The 17,094-nt window shown below is 38.7% G+C and overlaps 1 protein-coding gene across 5 annotated transcripts in view; it reads right to left on the bottom strand.

Moving 5' to 3' along the window:
* Positions 1-460: 460 nt before the first annotated feature.
* The window catches only part of ARSJ (arylsulfatase family member J), a 180,922-nt gene continuing 164,288 nt past the window's right edge, over positions 461-17,094 (bottom strand). For 4 of the 5 annotated variants that reach the window (XM_032444043.1, XM_032444040.1, XM_032444041.1 and 1 more), the window contains one exon: positions 461-3,054. In XM_032444043.1, the coding sequence (XP_032299934.1) occupies positions 1,659-3,054 (1,396 nt within the window). In that variant the 3' untranslated portion in view covers positions 461-1,658. Of the gene's footprint in view, positions 3,055-13,823; positions 13,899-17,094 lie in introns of those variants that run through there. The other variant, XM_032444039.1, reaches the window with a different exon arrangement.

Raw genomic sequence — 17,094 nt, 5'->3', positions numbered from 1 at the left:
GGACATGATTCTGATTTTAGTTTGCAATGATTTTAGACATGTTTCATTATATTCATTATGAATGTGATTTATGATTCAAATGAGATGTGGTTGGAAAGCATGCTTACTTTAAATTTTACCAAACTCTGTTACCAGCTATTTAGCAAATGAATCATCTATTTTACATAATTCATCTTGAAACTTGAACGTGCATGTCTACTGTATCAATTATTACAGATCACCAAGAATATGTAATCTGTATGTCCATTAATCATCCTCAAAGACATACTAGAAGGAGGCAAAGGTGAAGAAGCTCTCAAATCATATACATAGCGGAAGAAGAAATTCTGCCTCGGAAGTTAAATGTCAAAATCATCATTGAAACAATGATAATAATAATTAAAAGTTTACCGAGTTTGTTTAAAGTAAACAAGGACAGAATTGTTAACTTCAATGTAAAAAAAGAGACAGACTACTTTCCTGAATGCCATAAAAATAAACTATTTTAATAGCCACATAAATAAAAAGTTTAAAGTAGACTTTTTCCCCCAAAACACAAAGATGGCCAAGCTTCTGTACAGAAACTCAACAATATTCACGTGACTACTTAATTAAATAATCACTCTGTTACATTCAAAATAACTGGAGGCAAATACATATTGAAATGATGTACCTGAATCATTCTCCTCTCTCATCCTAGCAGTGTCTACAGCATTTTCTTGTTTTACAGTACTCTGAGGATGGGAATCTGTTGAATAAAACTCTGAATGACTGAGTGAAAATAAAATTAAAAATAAAAGGAAAACCAAATAAACAACCCTTGCATCACCCACTAATTAAAGTTTTAATGGAAAACAAGAAAGTATTGTGAAAAATATTGGCCATTACAGTCCTTTTCAACCCAGGCCATTCTATGGAAGTATTGTGCTGTAAAATAAATTACGTCTTGCATGTACTGTAGCATAGATATCTTAAAGTGTTTAAATATTACATTCACTTTGGTGATGTGCTTTTGGCTATGCCTATAATAAATTATACATGGCATGTGCTAGTTATTCATGTGTGCTGATAAGAACCTTCTGGTTTTACTACAAACGAGGAAAGGTTAGCACATTTAGGGAATTTTAAAAGTATTTCTCATCCAATAGAGGCACAGTCTAATTCAAAGCAGCTTTCCTACTCTTGTGTTCCTCTCCCCAGCACCCCCAAAAAAGTTACCATTGGCTTCAATTTTTGCTGTGTTTTATAAATAAATGTCACAGGTTGGTGGCTTACACTCTCAGACCTACAGAAGTTCTCAAGCTTGATTTTCCTTTCTCTCTATGAATCATCTGCCACTCCAGACTCTCAAAAAATTCTAACAAATTCAGGCAAGGAACAATCATTTGTCCATCAAAAATGGGCCTTCTGAAGTTAGGAGTAATTGTGTTCTTATCTGGAATGTAGTTGTGATGGAAGAGCACCATTTTTCCTGTAGAGGAGAAAGTCTGCCACGTGGATGTTTATGTACGTTTGAGGCAGTGTCAAGATAATCTCGTCCTAGTGAAATTTGAGAACAAATTAAAAGATGACAGCTTTCCTCCATAGTGCAGAGCAGGCATTTCTGATATATTCAGTCAGAATTCAAGGAACTTGGGCCAAGATGTCTTAGGCTTGGCAAAAACTAGCAAGCTCAAAGTCTATCCACCAGCAAGACGTGACCGGCAATGTAATGACTGTCCTTTTTTCCGATTTGCTTTTTTCTTGTTCTTCTTTTGCTTATTAGCACCTTTACTTTTATCTGACTTTTTCTTCTTTTCATCTTCTTTAAACCATGGACCCCAGACTCCTCCATTCAGCTTTGGGTTACTCCGTGGGTCCTTAGGTGGGTACCGAACAGGAACCGCGGTCTTATTGAACTGTGAAAGCCTCCTCAACAGCTGTTTCACTACATCAGGATACTTTGAAGAGAGGTCCACCCGTTCGTATGGATCAGCAGTTATGTTGAAAAGCCACACGGTTTTGCCAGCTGACCAAGAAACACGTTCATTATGCCAGCGGTTGGGGCCCACGTTGCTGAAGGCCTGTGGAGGAACCCAGTCGCTATATCCTGGATTTCCTGTCAGTAGTTTCCAATGATTCACTCTGATGGCAGACTGAATTGCAGTGTTCCAGATCCCATAGCCAGCCGCCCAAGACCCATTTTTGGCTTTGGTGTAAATTGGGTCAATGTTGTGTAAGATGTCTACCCGTGGAGAACGTCTGCCTTCACTAATGGTTTCCCATATATCATAACCATCTAACTGGATATCTTCATCAATCTGTCCTTCTGCCAGTGTGATCAAAGTGGGGAACCAGTCTGTGATGTGCACAAGTTCCTTACATACAGACCCTTTGTTTTTCAGAAGGGGGCTATGGACAAACCCAACAGCACGGATGCCTCCTTCCCAGTATGTCCCTTTGCTCCCTCGGAGAGGCCAGTTACTTCCTCCAGCCATTGGCTGCCCACCATTATCTGAAGAATATATGATAATGCTATTGTCATAGTAACCGTACTTCTTTAAAGCAAGGGTTACGTTGTTTATGGCTTCATCCAAACAAGCTAGCATCGCAGCATATCTTCGCCTGTTTATGTTGTTTATGGATCGATAATGTTCAAAATACTTTCCCGGTGCCTGAAGAGGTGAATGAACAGCTTGGTAGGCAATATATAAGAAAATAGGTTTCCTGGGATCGTGAGAAGCTAAGATTTGTTGTACTTTTTGCGTGTACATCTGCGTTGAGTAGATACCATTGTCGTGATCCCAAGCTGCATTATCATTCTCGTACAGGTCATAGCCACATATTCCAGGGCTGTCACATTTGAAGTGAGTGTAATAGTCACCGCTGCCTAAGAGTGAGCCAAAGAAAGTGTCAAATCCTCTCTGTGTGGGCATGCATTCTTTGCGATAAAACCCCAAGTGCCATTTGCCAACCATGTGTGTCGAATAACCAACCTCCTTCAGCTTCTGAGGTAGCGTGACGTTATCCAGAGGTAGGCAGTTGGGCTGGGTTGGCCGTATAATGGAGTGCTGAAGGCCGGTGTGTATCTGGTACCTGGGGGCAGGCAGGAGACAGACATTTGCATCAGGCAGGGAGAAAAGAAAACCCTCAGGCCCTTACCCATGGACACCCATGCATACAACGAAAAGAAATCTTTAAGTACGAAGTAATTTTCATTTGAAACATTGCAGAGTGCATATGTCAAAAACTAACAAGGTTATACTGTTAAATCTGCTGAAACAGGAGAATGGCATCTGTTTTGCTTCACGAGCATTTAGAAGAGTGGTTTCCCCCTCGCTGACCATTGGGCAACAATACTGAACAAGTAACATGACACAGCACATAACACACTCCCCTCCCTTCTGGCCTCATTTTTAGCATTTTAATTTCCTTGTAGCTGTGAGCAATGTCAGAGAATCTCAGAGGCAACATGCTGCCTGCAAACCATTAGTTAGGCATTACTATTTTAAAGCTAGCAGTCAAACTCGCAGGCTTTTTCAGTATCCCTCATATATAATAGAAACCCTAGAAAGCAGAACGATTGCATTGTTTTTCTGAGCATGAATAAGTACCAGGCCCAGCTCTCACAGCATGCACAATCCTGAAGCCCCAGTGATCAGATTTCTGGTGATCCATCATGCAATATGCATATGGGCGATGATTTTGCAGATATTGCTAAGATTATAACAACTGAGTCACTCATCAGCATGCACATGACGGGGCCTGGCTCTGCACCCCTTGGAGTCCGGAACACCTACAGTCCCATGCTGTAGCATTCATCTCCTAAGGAAGAGGCGTAAGTATGTATGGACAGTGAGTTAGGGTTGCCTTAACTAAAAGGCAGTTTACTGTGAAAGATGTTTATAAGGAATCACTGAAAAGAAAGTGATAAATTCATCTTGGACCTTTTGTTCAGCACTCATTTTCTGCCTATCTCTAAAATGTTTCCTGTCAGAAACTGAGTTAGTCAAAATATCTAGATAAACAGGAGCACTGACATTCTGAGATACATTTTTTTTCCTCCACAGAAAGCTTCCTTATGTCACCATTTCACAATGATTATAAAAAAATATTTTGATGAATAGAGTTTTTACAGTACCTCATGATTTGATAGTGGTAAACAGTTACAGTATATACCTATACTGCACTAGGAAACTGCAAGAGCAGTATATTTAAAGGGTAGGATAATAAATCCTGCAGCATAGTCTACAGGAAAAGAACATGTATAGTATCCATAACATTGGAAAATAAATTTAGCATAGGCAATAGTAACAAAAACTAAGCACAAGATGCTACAAATAAAATTTATCAGCACACTATAAACCAAAGGAGGCTTGTCCCTGACTGTATGAACAGATGAAATTCTCAGCCATGAGTAGAAATGCTGGGTACCTCCTTACTGTGAATCCTCCTCAAAAATACTATTTTGTGATAGTAGGAGCTGGGACTTCCTGACACACTGCTAATATTGCCAACCTGATTGGCCTCCTGAACTATTTACAGAATTAAAAACATTAGGCTCTGCCGGTCCATAAATAACAGCCTGCTTCTATACATCTGCCCGGACAACATCTTAGTAGGCAACATAGATGTCCTTAACGCCTGCCAAGCTGTAATAATCATGCTAACTTCCATTCTATTCTTGGACTTTTGTTATTTTCACACAACCAGAAGCTGTAGTCCAACTAAATAATTGCAGAAGCTTTGGGTGTTGCACTCCTCTGCTTTAAGCAGCACTGCTTCCCTTTATCTCTCCAGAACTTATTCAGAGCACTGTTTCTATCGATCTGTAACTAGTTCGCACATCTGGAGCCCTGCCATCCAGTTGTCCCAAAACTCACAGGCTGGTGCTGAGATAGGCCAGACTGCAGTAGTTACAGTGCACTTCCAGAACTATGGGTTTCTGGGCTTTATGCTTCACTTCCATGAAAGAAATGTCATGCACAAACAAATATCCACATCACTCCCATGATTTGAGTATTGCGTTTTTCTTTCATAACAGGTAAACTACAGCAAGGAAACCACAATGAATAATGGCAGTGCCCCATATTTCAGTTCACTCACTGAGAGCCCTCAGGGGACTATGCTCAGAAGACATTTAATTTCCTTCCCCTTCTCTCTCCCCCTGCCTTGTTCAATTCTTTCAGCAAATTCTCCTCATTTGATCTGACTGAAGCTCCCACCCTGCTATTCTAGTGCACAGTTCTTGCCTTTTTGATTCCCGCCAGACTAAAGATCATCACCCAGCCCCAGATGGGAAGTTTCTCCCGTGACACTAATTTTGCTGGAAGTCAGAATTTTCTTTACAGTGATGTTGGTGTAATAGAGACCCTGCTACCCCCTGACACAGAAGCAGAATGTGAGGGGAATGGGCAACGGCAAAGCACGCTGCACACTAAGCTGCTCCTTGACAAAGCTTACACAGCAAGTACGAAACTCATACAAAGTTAATTCACATAAAAAATTCATAACCAACACACAGATTTCTCAGCCAGGACTTTTCAATTATATATATCCAAGCATGAAATTCCTATACTGCTTATCTGAAAAATACTGAACCAAGAAAATATCTAGAATTAGCCTCAGTTATTACACTTTATTCTAAGTTAATACACATTATTCTAAGTAAAATATCTGAAATACAGCAGTGCATCATGTTGCAGTAAGTTATTCAGCATGCTGGTTATAATACACGGTCTTTCTCAAATTCTGCTTTCATGTACTTTTGGTATGTTTCCCATATGTGTATGAGTCTGGTACTTATGGCAGATATGCTTCTGGATATACATACGTGCACACACACAAATAGATAAGTACACGCAAATTGACTTATGTAAATAATCACTTTTAAGTTAGAGTATTTCAACTGCAGAAATGTCCCAATGGAACAGCAACTTATAATTATCAGGGCACTCCAGTATCACAAAAGCAGTCAGGATTTGCTCACTTTTCTGTGCTGCGTGCCCTTCTAATAGATCCATAATGCACCACTATTACTTTTCCAGTGAAAGGATTTTATTTTCAAAGGACTTGCAGATGTTTCATGAGAAAACAAAGCAATCTGAGCAAAGACAGTGATTGTATAGAAGTAAATGGCATAAGAACATAAAGGAAAAGTATTTCAGCATTACCATTTTGAAACTGTATTTAGACTGTGCAAAGGAAGAAAAAAATGAGCATGGCAAAACATAAAGGAAATAAAAGGCACATGCTGACTGAAATTTGAAAAATCCTGTTCTTGTTAAAAAAACAAAGCAACCAAAAAACCTAAGTAAAATTTATTTGCAATGTTCAGCTAATAACATACCTACTGAAAATTATTAATTACAAAAAAGGTTTTGGGGTTTTCTTTTAATTATTCCTCACCACTTGGCATGTCTCTGCATAGTGGATTTTGTACTCTCGTTTTGATTTTATTGGTGTGGAAGTTGTTCAGATGTTTACAGTAAAAACATTGCAATAACTGTTCCAGCTAAGGTAGCTGTGTAGCACTAGCTGACTGTTACAGAATTGTTTAACTGCTTGTAGTGGAAACTTGAAAAACACAGACTCCCAGAGAGAGTATCTTGGTGACTTCATATGACCTTTGGTTCTCGAATGCAGAGAGAAATATTTTGGAGGTTTCTTAAATTAAATCAACAAACAAGCAAATCCTTCATCCTGGGTCTGATATTGCTTTCCAGTGTGATTTCCCTTCCTGTCTCCATCTACAAGGATATGCAGCTAAGCCAGTGGCTTGTATATTACTCCTACTCTCTCTCTCTCCCAAGGTGCAGTGACCATTAAGTTGCTGAAGGTCAACTATACATTCAGGCGCTGGAGTCTTTGTGGATATAAATCCCCATGGAGACACTAAAGTCAATTTGACCTGAACCTGAGGAATGCATGAGCGTTTGGAGTCCTTAGTAATGCTAAATTACTTCTCCACTATTCATCTGCAGAACAAACTAAATTACAGAAGTAGATCAACGACACTGATCATCGTAAGTTTTCACTGCTATTCAACTGAAGCAGAGAGCAAGACTAAAGGTCGGTAGGGGAGAGAAGTTTTCTTGGCATGTCTCAACCCCATGGTGCTTATGGAGTCTTAAACATATGTTCATCAAACCAGTTTCCTTCAAAAACATCTTAAGGAGTTTTCTATTGAGCACTTTCCCCTTAACTTCGTGGTAGGCTCTCTATCAAAAAAGCAGCTCAGATGCTTTTGATTTTGTAATGTGAATGTAAAAAACTACTTTTAAGCTTTTGTACTTTTAAAATACCACATTAATTGTCTTCAAAGCAGAATTCTTTCAAGGCTCACTGAAGATTAACAAAGAAGCAGTTTTAAGTTTCTAATTTCAGGGACTTTTGCTAGAATGTAGAAAAATTATCTTCATTATGTTTGCATATCTTACAAAATGTTGAATAAGTTTTCTCAGATTTTAAAATAAATTACAGCCTAGGATTCCGAACAGATTGTTTAAAAAGGAAAGAGACTGAGAGTGATAGTACTGAGGTATACATGCTGAATTAACAGAAAGAGTCATTACTGATCATTACACACTTCCTTGTTAAAGTAAGAGGTTTAACAACTGCTAAAAAACAGGCTGTGAAACTGGACCTCTTACTGTTTATATAAGGATAGTTTGAAACTCAGCTATTTAACCTGAGTGAAGAATGCAGGAGTCAGTGACACTGTTTTGCATGCTCCCCCTCCTCAGAGGTCCAAGCTTGTGAGGAGAAACAAACACTAACACCCCACAAATGATTAGGAGGACTCAATGACCAGCAAGAGTGAATAAACATAATAAGGGCCTCTTTATAGTGGACTAGTCTTTAGCATTCAGTTTACAACCCCTGATTTTTTGAAAAAGCTGTGAATTTGGGCAGCTGTTTTTACTCTCACTTAGCTCAAAGTTGGTTGGAGCTCTGTCAGGCATTTATTAGCAAAGCTGCAGCTGTGCAGAGGCCCTTCTGCTCCCAGCCCTCCAGAGAAGCTGGGGAAAAGCATGGCAGCAATATGTAAACTTCCTGATCAGCCACTGACCAACGTGAAATCACAAAAATGTGATATTACACCCATATTTGCCATACAAGCTAAATGCTTTATACTGAATCTGCTTAGGATTCTAAAAGTCAAATTTCTTTGGTGAGAGAAAAATCAGGCAGTAGACATCTCAGCATTCTTCAGGAATGCCTGTTTTAGACCAGGTTAACCAAAATCTGATAAAATAACCTTTCTCTTCAGTACTGTCTGTGTCCAGTTCCATACTATATGTTTTCTACATACTGCCGCAGAAGTCTTGATTTTTGAGCAATGTGGTCTTCTCAGAAATAATCTTTGTTTTGAGACAGTTGTTCACTAGAGATGAGCTATGGCTGGAGGAATCAGAGGAGCTGATCCTCAGCACCATGCCACAGCCTACCAACACTGGTTAATTTTCTAGAAATCTGAGGATGACAAAGACCATCCACTTTCCAAAATAAAACATAGTCCTTATGATCCCTGTGGTCCTGGTTCCCAACTGCTGAACTGATGAAATGTTGAGCATAGGCTGGGATGAGACCTGGGGGGATGTAGCTGCCTCAACCTGTCTGTCTGGCACTGACAAGAAGCAACCCAGGAAGGGCAGGGAAGGCAGAGTGACCCTGAACACAACCCTCATCCACACAATGATTTATTAACGGACTAAGAATTCCACAGGTTTTTTGTCCAATTACCCTTTTCTGAGGAGCTGGAGGCATTCAGGTATGCTTATTTAACTGAATGGCATTTGGAACCTTAGCCTCAGAATCATTTGGAAATTCTGATCTCATGTAAGCCTTGACATTTGGTCATCTAAATAATGTCCTTACACAACTATACTGAGCACATATTTTTATCATCTGGCACTTAGAAATGCCACCCAGAGCTACTTTAACAAAAGTAAACATTTATCAATACCAAGAGTTAGAGAAACTTTCAGTGATCACCTTGCGGTGGCTCAGCAGCCCCAGGACTCTGAAGATAAAAAGTGGGAGAATCAGCACAGAAAATGCTGCTCCTTGTGGTTTTGTATTTGGCCAATTTTGCATCTTGAGCATCTGCACCAGTGGTCCTCTCTTTTATCTTGCCCACCTCCTGCAGTCACCCCAGGAGGGAGGCAGAGCACGGGGAACAACAGGAAGAAATCTCTTGTCTCTAGGGTAGCTGGTTCTAAAGGAAAGATAGCTCACTACAGAACCAAGCTGAGAGATAAAAGAAAGAGACCTTTTACCTGCATTTCCTTCAGGTTCCCCCTGTTTTTAAGGGGAACTTTGTGCAATGAAAAATAAAAACAGTGTAATTGAACTCAAGCCGAAGATTCAACTTTAAATCAGCCCATGCAATTAGTATTTTCATGCATTAATCCCTATTTTTCAGAAAACATTACTAAGCTCTCATCATACCCACTACTAACCTTCTCTGCCACCGAGACAATTTATCTGCTCAAATGGGAGTACAAAAAGGGGAAAGGAGAATGTGGGAGTAAGAAACAGCTGGAATGCATGTGTGTATGTGCAACTATTGTTTTCTTTGCAAGAGATTGCTGCAGCTGTGGAAACAGAGCACAGTGCTTCCAACTTTATTACTGAATGTTATTCATTTCGGAAGAAAATAGCATAAGATGTCATAATCAGCACTCTAGGTATCATGTCTACATGTAAATGACATGAAGACAATTTGAATAAAGGCTCTGTGCACACCAACCATAAATTCAGACATTTCCACCAAATTCTGTGCTCTCAGCAAAAACAGATTTCTTCGGATTTACCCCTAATAAGCATGTTACAAGGAAAAGAAATATGCTGCGGTGAGTTTAGAGGTGTATTGGAGCTGTACAACAAGAAAAGAAGGTCACATAAGCAGGCTGTCCCCATGTGTTTCTCTGAAGCTAAGGCAAGCAAGTAGGAAAGGAAACCCCATTAATTAGTACAAGATGAAATTCTCCGTCCTGCTCCAGTTGTTTCTGCAGGAAGGAAAACAGAAGAATATGACATAAAGGGAGTCTAAAAGCAACAAATTGCAGTGCAGAACAATTCTCCCCTCGAGTACAATAAAATGGTCCATAGACTCTGTTGCAAGCAGTGCACACAGCTGGAGCAAGACCAGCGCGTCAGAACTGGGACACAGCAGTTGGCACTAGTCTCTGTGCTACAGCACTTCACTCCTGAGCACAGAGAGCATGTAGGTGGCCTTCATCTTACGCTCTATGTGTGCGCTGCTGTGCTTTGACAACATACAGTTCAGATGCTATTAATATCCTGGACTAGGCATGTTTGCAGATGGGTAAATTTCAGTGACTCTTCAAAGCATACTGCCTAAAAGAATACGTGTCTGATACCACAGGTCTCTTTACATGACTGGAGCAAAAGTAGTGCCATCTAACTGGGTGAAATATTTTTAAAATCTTGAAGTTTAAACTTACAATCTTGTGACAGCTTAGGAAAAAGTATCTATCTGAACACTGGAAAATGACCTTGAATGACTGAGGACAAAATGACAATATACAGAATAGAGGCTAAAAGCTACCATATCATTTTATATGTAACTTGAGAGAGATAATTGCTTTATAATTAAATAACATTGTGGGACTGAAAAATCAGTTTTATTCAAAGACTCAGACACACTTAGGGTATTTTAGATATCTTCACACAACATCCAAATGGTGTTTAAGTTATCATTTTATATTAACGACTGAACAACTACATGAACATGGCATTTCTGAGTGTGACACTGGAAACTGCCATACTTTCATTGCTTTACTGATCTGAAGTATATCATACACCAGCAAGTTTCTTCCAAATCCTTAGATTAGGCTTTAAGACTTAAAATTAGAGATAAATTATTACTGAGAGTATGCTAATCAAGCCACAATCTCCTTTTAGTGTCTTAAGGCAACTACCATGAAAAAGAAAGACTGAGTTCCAGTCCCCTTAACTAATATGTAGCTACTTAAACAGAAAAATCAATTCCATTAATTTCAATTTATTTTTTTTTTCCCCTCAGTGTCATCAAGATGCCAAAATGAGCCCCAAAATTAATGGGTGAAACTCCTTTTCTATTGCAGAGATCAGGAAGACTGATTAGGAAATATTCTTAGATGATTGCCTGTCATCTCATCTTCACTGTTCTATTTGTTCTGCTTAATGCACTGTCATATAACATTATCACAAAACATGTACATTTACATCAAAAGAAAAAAGATTATCTCTTCTTTCATCTCCCACATATCACACAGCAATCCAACATGGCAGGTTATTCATTTAGAGTAATGAGATATACCTGAGCATTTACGCTGAGGGCTTAATTACACATTAATACTGTTGAATACATTATGAAATGATGAACTGCTATTCAAAAGTGAAAAGAAAGAGTGCACAATCCACTTATTCCACTTAAGCAATATTAGGTTTCACACTGACTGCAGTGCCTACCTAGGTACTTCATGTTCAAGATCCTTAACACCAGCTGCATTCTTGTCAGCAAGATAAAGATGCCTTCTGCTGTTGTCTCTACAGGTGTCTTGGGACAGATGCATGCCAGAAACGGTTTCATGCCATGCCAGAGTTTCTGCTAGAACTGAATTCATTTCCCAAGAAAAGCTGCAGCCCTTACTGCATGAACAGTTTTATCCATATTGAACTGAAATGCTATCTGACTTTTCGACAACACAGATAGTTTGCTGTAGTGAAACTTACTGGCAACAGCAGAGGCAATGAATCATCAGCAAAAAGAATAATCTTGATGTGCAACAGAGGGCCAAGAGGCAAGACACACACTTCCCTTTGGGTTCCATGCAACTTTAAGCCTGAGCTTTGAAAATGAATTCTAATCCTTCAGCCCTTCTGATGCTTCCATATTACTTCCTTAGTCTTCTGTGTTTCTTGTGCAGCAGAGACACTGTAGCCGATATTCACAGTGGACTTTTTAGTCTTTTTAGTCCAAACATGGTAGGATGTGAAGGAGCATCACCTTAATTCTAAGATCACTTGGCAACAGGATTTTTTTAAAACACAGCACTTACAAACATCTACTTATTTAGTCTGATTACTAGTAGTCATCCACACATTCTGTCACATACTGCTAGCTAACAAATGAGATCCTACAGCCACACTTAATTCAGACTGTTGATACCACTGTTGGATTTCCCTTCTACTTTCCAATTCACTTGACAAATATTGCATTAAAATCCCTTTCTTTCTTTATTTTTACTTTTATTTTAAGAATTGACCACAACACACAAATCCTTTTTGCCTAAGTTAACAGCTGGTGTTAAAGTCAGAGTGTGCAGTTCCTGACGGAATCATGAATTAAGATAAAGTAGTATGTTATCAGTCTGGGTCCCAGATGAAAGTTTCTTGATTGACAGCATAGGAAAATGAAGCATCTTTGTTTATTCACACAAGAGATTCAACATGGAAATCAAATGCTTTTGCTGCCATTATCTGAACAAATGGATGTAGATGTAGGTGTGCTTCTGTAACAAGAAGGAAGGAGTGGGGAGCAGTGCTTCAGTGCTGTCAGTCATTTAAGGTGACAATTTTTAACTAACACATAGATATTAAATACTGTATAATATGGCATAAAAAGGGAAGTTAGATGCCTGTATTCAAAGCATTTCTTTCTTAAGGGATTTTCAAATTTCTGGGATACAACAGAAGCATGAAGACAGACTGAACTCTTTTCCCACATACTCCAGAATGCTGTGGTGGTCTGTTTCTTTCTCTGTTAAGAGCTCCATGTGCTGGGACTAAGAAGGAGCCAAACTTCAACAGATACTACGCCCAGCTCACAGCAACACTTCCCTTATAACAGAAGAAAGTACTAAAATGCCCCTAAGATTCAGCTTTCACAGCTGCATCAGATAAGACAGCATAAAGCCTGGAGCCTGGCACTTCACTGGACTGTTATCTGCTTATGTACCAAACAGATCCAAGTTTCTGTCCTTGCATTTTTGCCCACTTTAGGAAAAGGCTGGGGAAAAGACAAGGCAGAGCAGAAGCTGCAGTGAAATTGGGGGTTATTAGTTACATATGTGATGGCTGCAAGGGTGTCAGGCTATGAGGTGCTACAAAATTTCTTACCACCACCACCAAAGAGAACAAACTATGGTTAATATGGGGCTGAGGTTTATAGAACATCTGTGGTGCTGGCTCTCAAGCAACTGAATAATGAATTGGTCTGGACAAATTCTTCTTTATTTCCCTCCCATACTCTAAGGAACACAATAAGTAGCACTGTCTTGAATGTCACTGCTGCACACTCTAATCCCTTCTAACAAATAGTAATTTCTCATTTATTTTGCTTCTCTGTAACATCTTATTATACTGGCTGCATAGTGGAAGTACCCAAAAGCCTCACAGAAATTGAGGCTGCAGAGAGAAATGAGGTTGAGTAATAAAATGGAGTATTAGGTTGGGTGGGAATCAAAACAGGTGCCTACACAGTGCAAGTCCCCCCAAAAAATCCTGAAACAACATATCTGACATATACAGCAATTACACCTAAAAGCAGTCAAAGCACCTATAAAACAATTTCTATGATATATAAATGTTTTTATGAAACTACGCCTTATTTAAGATGTTAGTAGGTAAGTCTGATCCCAGACAAAATACCTCTAAAATGACTCATGTAATAGAGTGACACAAGCATAAATGAGGTGGAAACTGGACATATACAAAGTTTCAGCAGTATGCATTCAGTATATTAAACACTAAATACAATCAACGCTGTCAGTGTCGTATGCTTGCCTTCTGTGGAGTTTTTTCCCCTTTGGATGAAAACACTGGCTTGATAGAGTGATATTAGCATTACATACCTTACGATAAGTGATTTCAGGAGAGATACCTCCATGGAAACACAGACCACTTGTACTGAGGCAAGAAGCATACTCATCCATACGTATAAAATTCTTCACTATATTGAGAAAGAACTTCAAGGTAACCTGGCAGAGGGATTATTGGCCTGATTCACACAAGAAATCCAAAGATGAATTTTTCAATGACTACAAAGGGCACTGGTTCAGAGCTCTAATTTTGGTCTAGCTGTAATTTCCATACCTATAAGAACTCAAATGGTCAGTGCCAGATGGACAATTGTGCGATTCATTTTATTCTACAGTCAAACCCAGAGATATTCATATACTCACACTAATCTCATTCAGCTGTGTACTGTTCTTATTCCTGAGTTCACTATGACCTACCCACATATATTATGCAAAAAAGGGTAAGCAGCAGTTATGGCGTTTTGTCACTTACTGATTGCATATATCGTCATGGCTCATGAATTTCCATCACTAACTTCAACACTTGGCAAAATCAATGTAATAATGTAAATCAAAATCAATTAAGAAAAACTGAAGTCATTTGTCATCTTTTGGAGTGTGTGGCATTTACCTTTCAAGGGTTTCTTTGGAGTCATGAGAATCAAAATCCATTTAAAAATTAAAAATAAAAGGCAAAAGTAGTAGTTATTTGGGAAGCATCAGTTATTAAGGAGAGAGAAAAGAATTTTCAGCATTTAGTAAAGCATATGTTTCAGTGAATAACTATAGAGCTCTGACACTAGAAAACCCCTTTGTATGGATTTTCCACATCTTAATTTTATTACTTATTTTCTTCTAATTAACTCCCTTAATTCCCATAAATTCCATGTAGACAGAAGAGCTTTCTGGGATGGGATGGATTAAAACTCTTGCTGTTTTCTGAGCTGATGCTTAAATGCACTTCCACTGTTTGCAGCACCACAGAAATTGAGAAACTAGACTGAATATGTTTATACCTAAGACACAAATAGGTGCCTAATGGGATTTCCAAAACCATGTCCCTAAAACTCTAAGAAAATAATGCAAGTTACTAAATACACAACTAAAAAGTTTACTGATTTCCAATCCACATTAGTCTGCATCATTAAGACCTCTAAATAACTTTGTAAAATCTGGATCTTCAGGGTTTTTCTGGAGCCCTGACAATGTCAACCAGGACAACTGAATTTGTTAAGGCAAACATAAATTTAGCTATATTTCTGTGTGCAAGGGGAAGTCCTTAGAAACAGCATGGCAGTTTTTAAACGAGGAAAAAATAGGTACATTGACCTATGGACACTTATTTTGGACAAAGAGTACTGGTAAACTGTTTTCTGTTTTATAATGTTCTCTTCACAATAGAACTACATTATAGTTAAGGAAATGTGAATTACTTCGTTATCTCCCTGATCTTTCTTTCTTTAACGAGGCCAACAAAGAATTGGTTTTCTCAGTGTTTCCAAATGAAAACAATAATCTTCAAAGTGAAAGCAATTCCTACACATCTGATCTTCTACCTTATAGTATCTTGTGGGAGCCAAACATTTGTTAAACTTGAAAATAACAAGACCACAACCCATCACTCCTTTCCAAGCACAATTAACTACGTGGTAATTACTCAATCAGTGGCAAATAACTTGTCATCAATGCCTTTTTAAAGTTAACAGCCATGGCAATAACACCAAAATTAACAAAATGCTAAACATTCAGGGTTTATTCTCCTTGGTTTTAATACTCAGCTCCCTGTGGGAGAGGAATAAGGGATCTGTAAAGGAAAGGAGAGGAAAGAAAACAAGTCTCCTTTGTATCTGCCATGAATAAGGAGACAAAATATTTCTTCCCTTTCTAGGAGTCAAGAATGTGCTGAGGGCGGGGAAAGTAATTACAACTAAACACATGCATAGCAATTTGCTGACAGTGCATAGTATTGTCTGTGGTACAAGAGTGCAATATGACACAGAGCCTGAAGAGTGACAGCAGAACAGCACATTAATTTCATTAGTATAAGGCTTTTCCCTTCACTTGTCCAAGGGTAACTCAGCACCAAAGAACTGTTGAATGTGCCTTGGTCTTCCAGCCTCAGCACTGGACTCCAAAATGGCATACAAAAAACCTGCAGTTAGGTTCAGTGTCATAGGGATGGGAAATAAGAGCCCTCAGAAAGCCAGCTTCACACAAGGCAAAACAAGAAAAACAAGAATACAGTTGGGTGCATGATGGCAACTGGTTTCCAGGAACAAGTGTTTTAGTGTTGTCCATTTTTGTTATAGATTTTTATCCATCTATACTAAGCAAACCTGAAATTTCCTGTACTGCACTTCCTTACCATAATACAACTCAAGCTCAACAAGCCATTGCCAGCTTTGCAAATGCTCGCTGGGATTATCAAAGATCAGTGAACTAGGTTTCTCACAAGGGAACAACAACAAAATTTTGTGCCAAACTAGTTTTCAGCTGCTGGTCACAACAAATATAGCTTGCAAAGGATGCATCCAGCCTAGGAACAATAAAACTGAAATACATTCTGAAATGGCACACACCATGAGACAGTTGCAGAAAAAGCATGGTTGGACATGCTTTCACTTAAAATACTTAACTACTGAGATTTGGCTACGTGCTATCAAAGGAAGTTTTATTCTGACATTTTAGGTTTTTGTATGCCACATAAGCTCCCTTTCTCCCTTAAATTTCATAGTAACATCTAAATATTTAAAGTGAGAGGTCTTTGAACTATGTTTCTATGTTTGAACTATGTTTCTGACCCACTGACCAATTTTCATTGTCTCTTTGTAGATGAATCACATATCCTCTGAGAAATTAATCACCCTCATCTATCAAACAAACAACTGTATTTCCATTTGTTGCCAATGCTCCAGGTCAATTTAAAGGCCAATACATTTTCTCTTACTATCAAGAAGCTGCACAAACTCAATTCATTTTTCATCTCTCTTAAGTCAGCCACTCCCAAAGTCACAAGCAGAAAAGGAATAAAGGAAGAATATCTCTCCTTTCATTGAGGTTAATGTAAACTCTAAATTCCACCAGAGAAATAAAAATATGGCTGTGTATATCCACATGTGTTACTGTGTGGAATTACAGGTGACAGAGACACACAGGTTAAGACTATCCCAGGCTAACATTCAGTGTTTCATGAAAAAACACAGTTTTATAGTGTCATGAAAAGATAAAAATATATCTAACAAAGGACAATTTTTAGCCTATCAACAAAATTCATAGTTAAGCATGTGTGGATTAACTACACTTTCTGGAATCTTCCAGACTGTTC

Source organism: Coturnix japonica, chromosome 4 (genome assembly GCF_001577835.2).
Source record: "Coturnix japonica isolate 7356 chromosome 4, Coturnix japonica 2.1, whole genome shotgun sequence".
Lineage (NCBI taxonomy): Eukaryota > Metazoa > Chordata > Aves > Galliformes > Phasianidae > Coturnix > Coturnix japonica.
The sequence above is the reverse complement of the archived record's forward strand: the minus strand, read 5'-3'. Positions and strand labels throughout refer to the sequence as shown.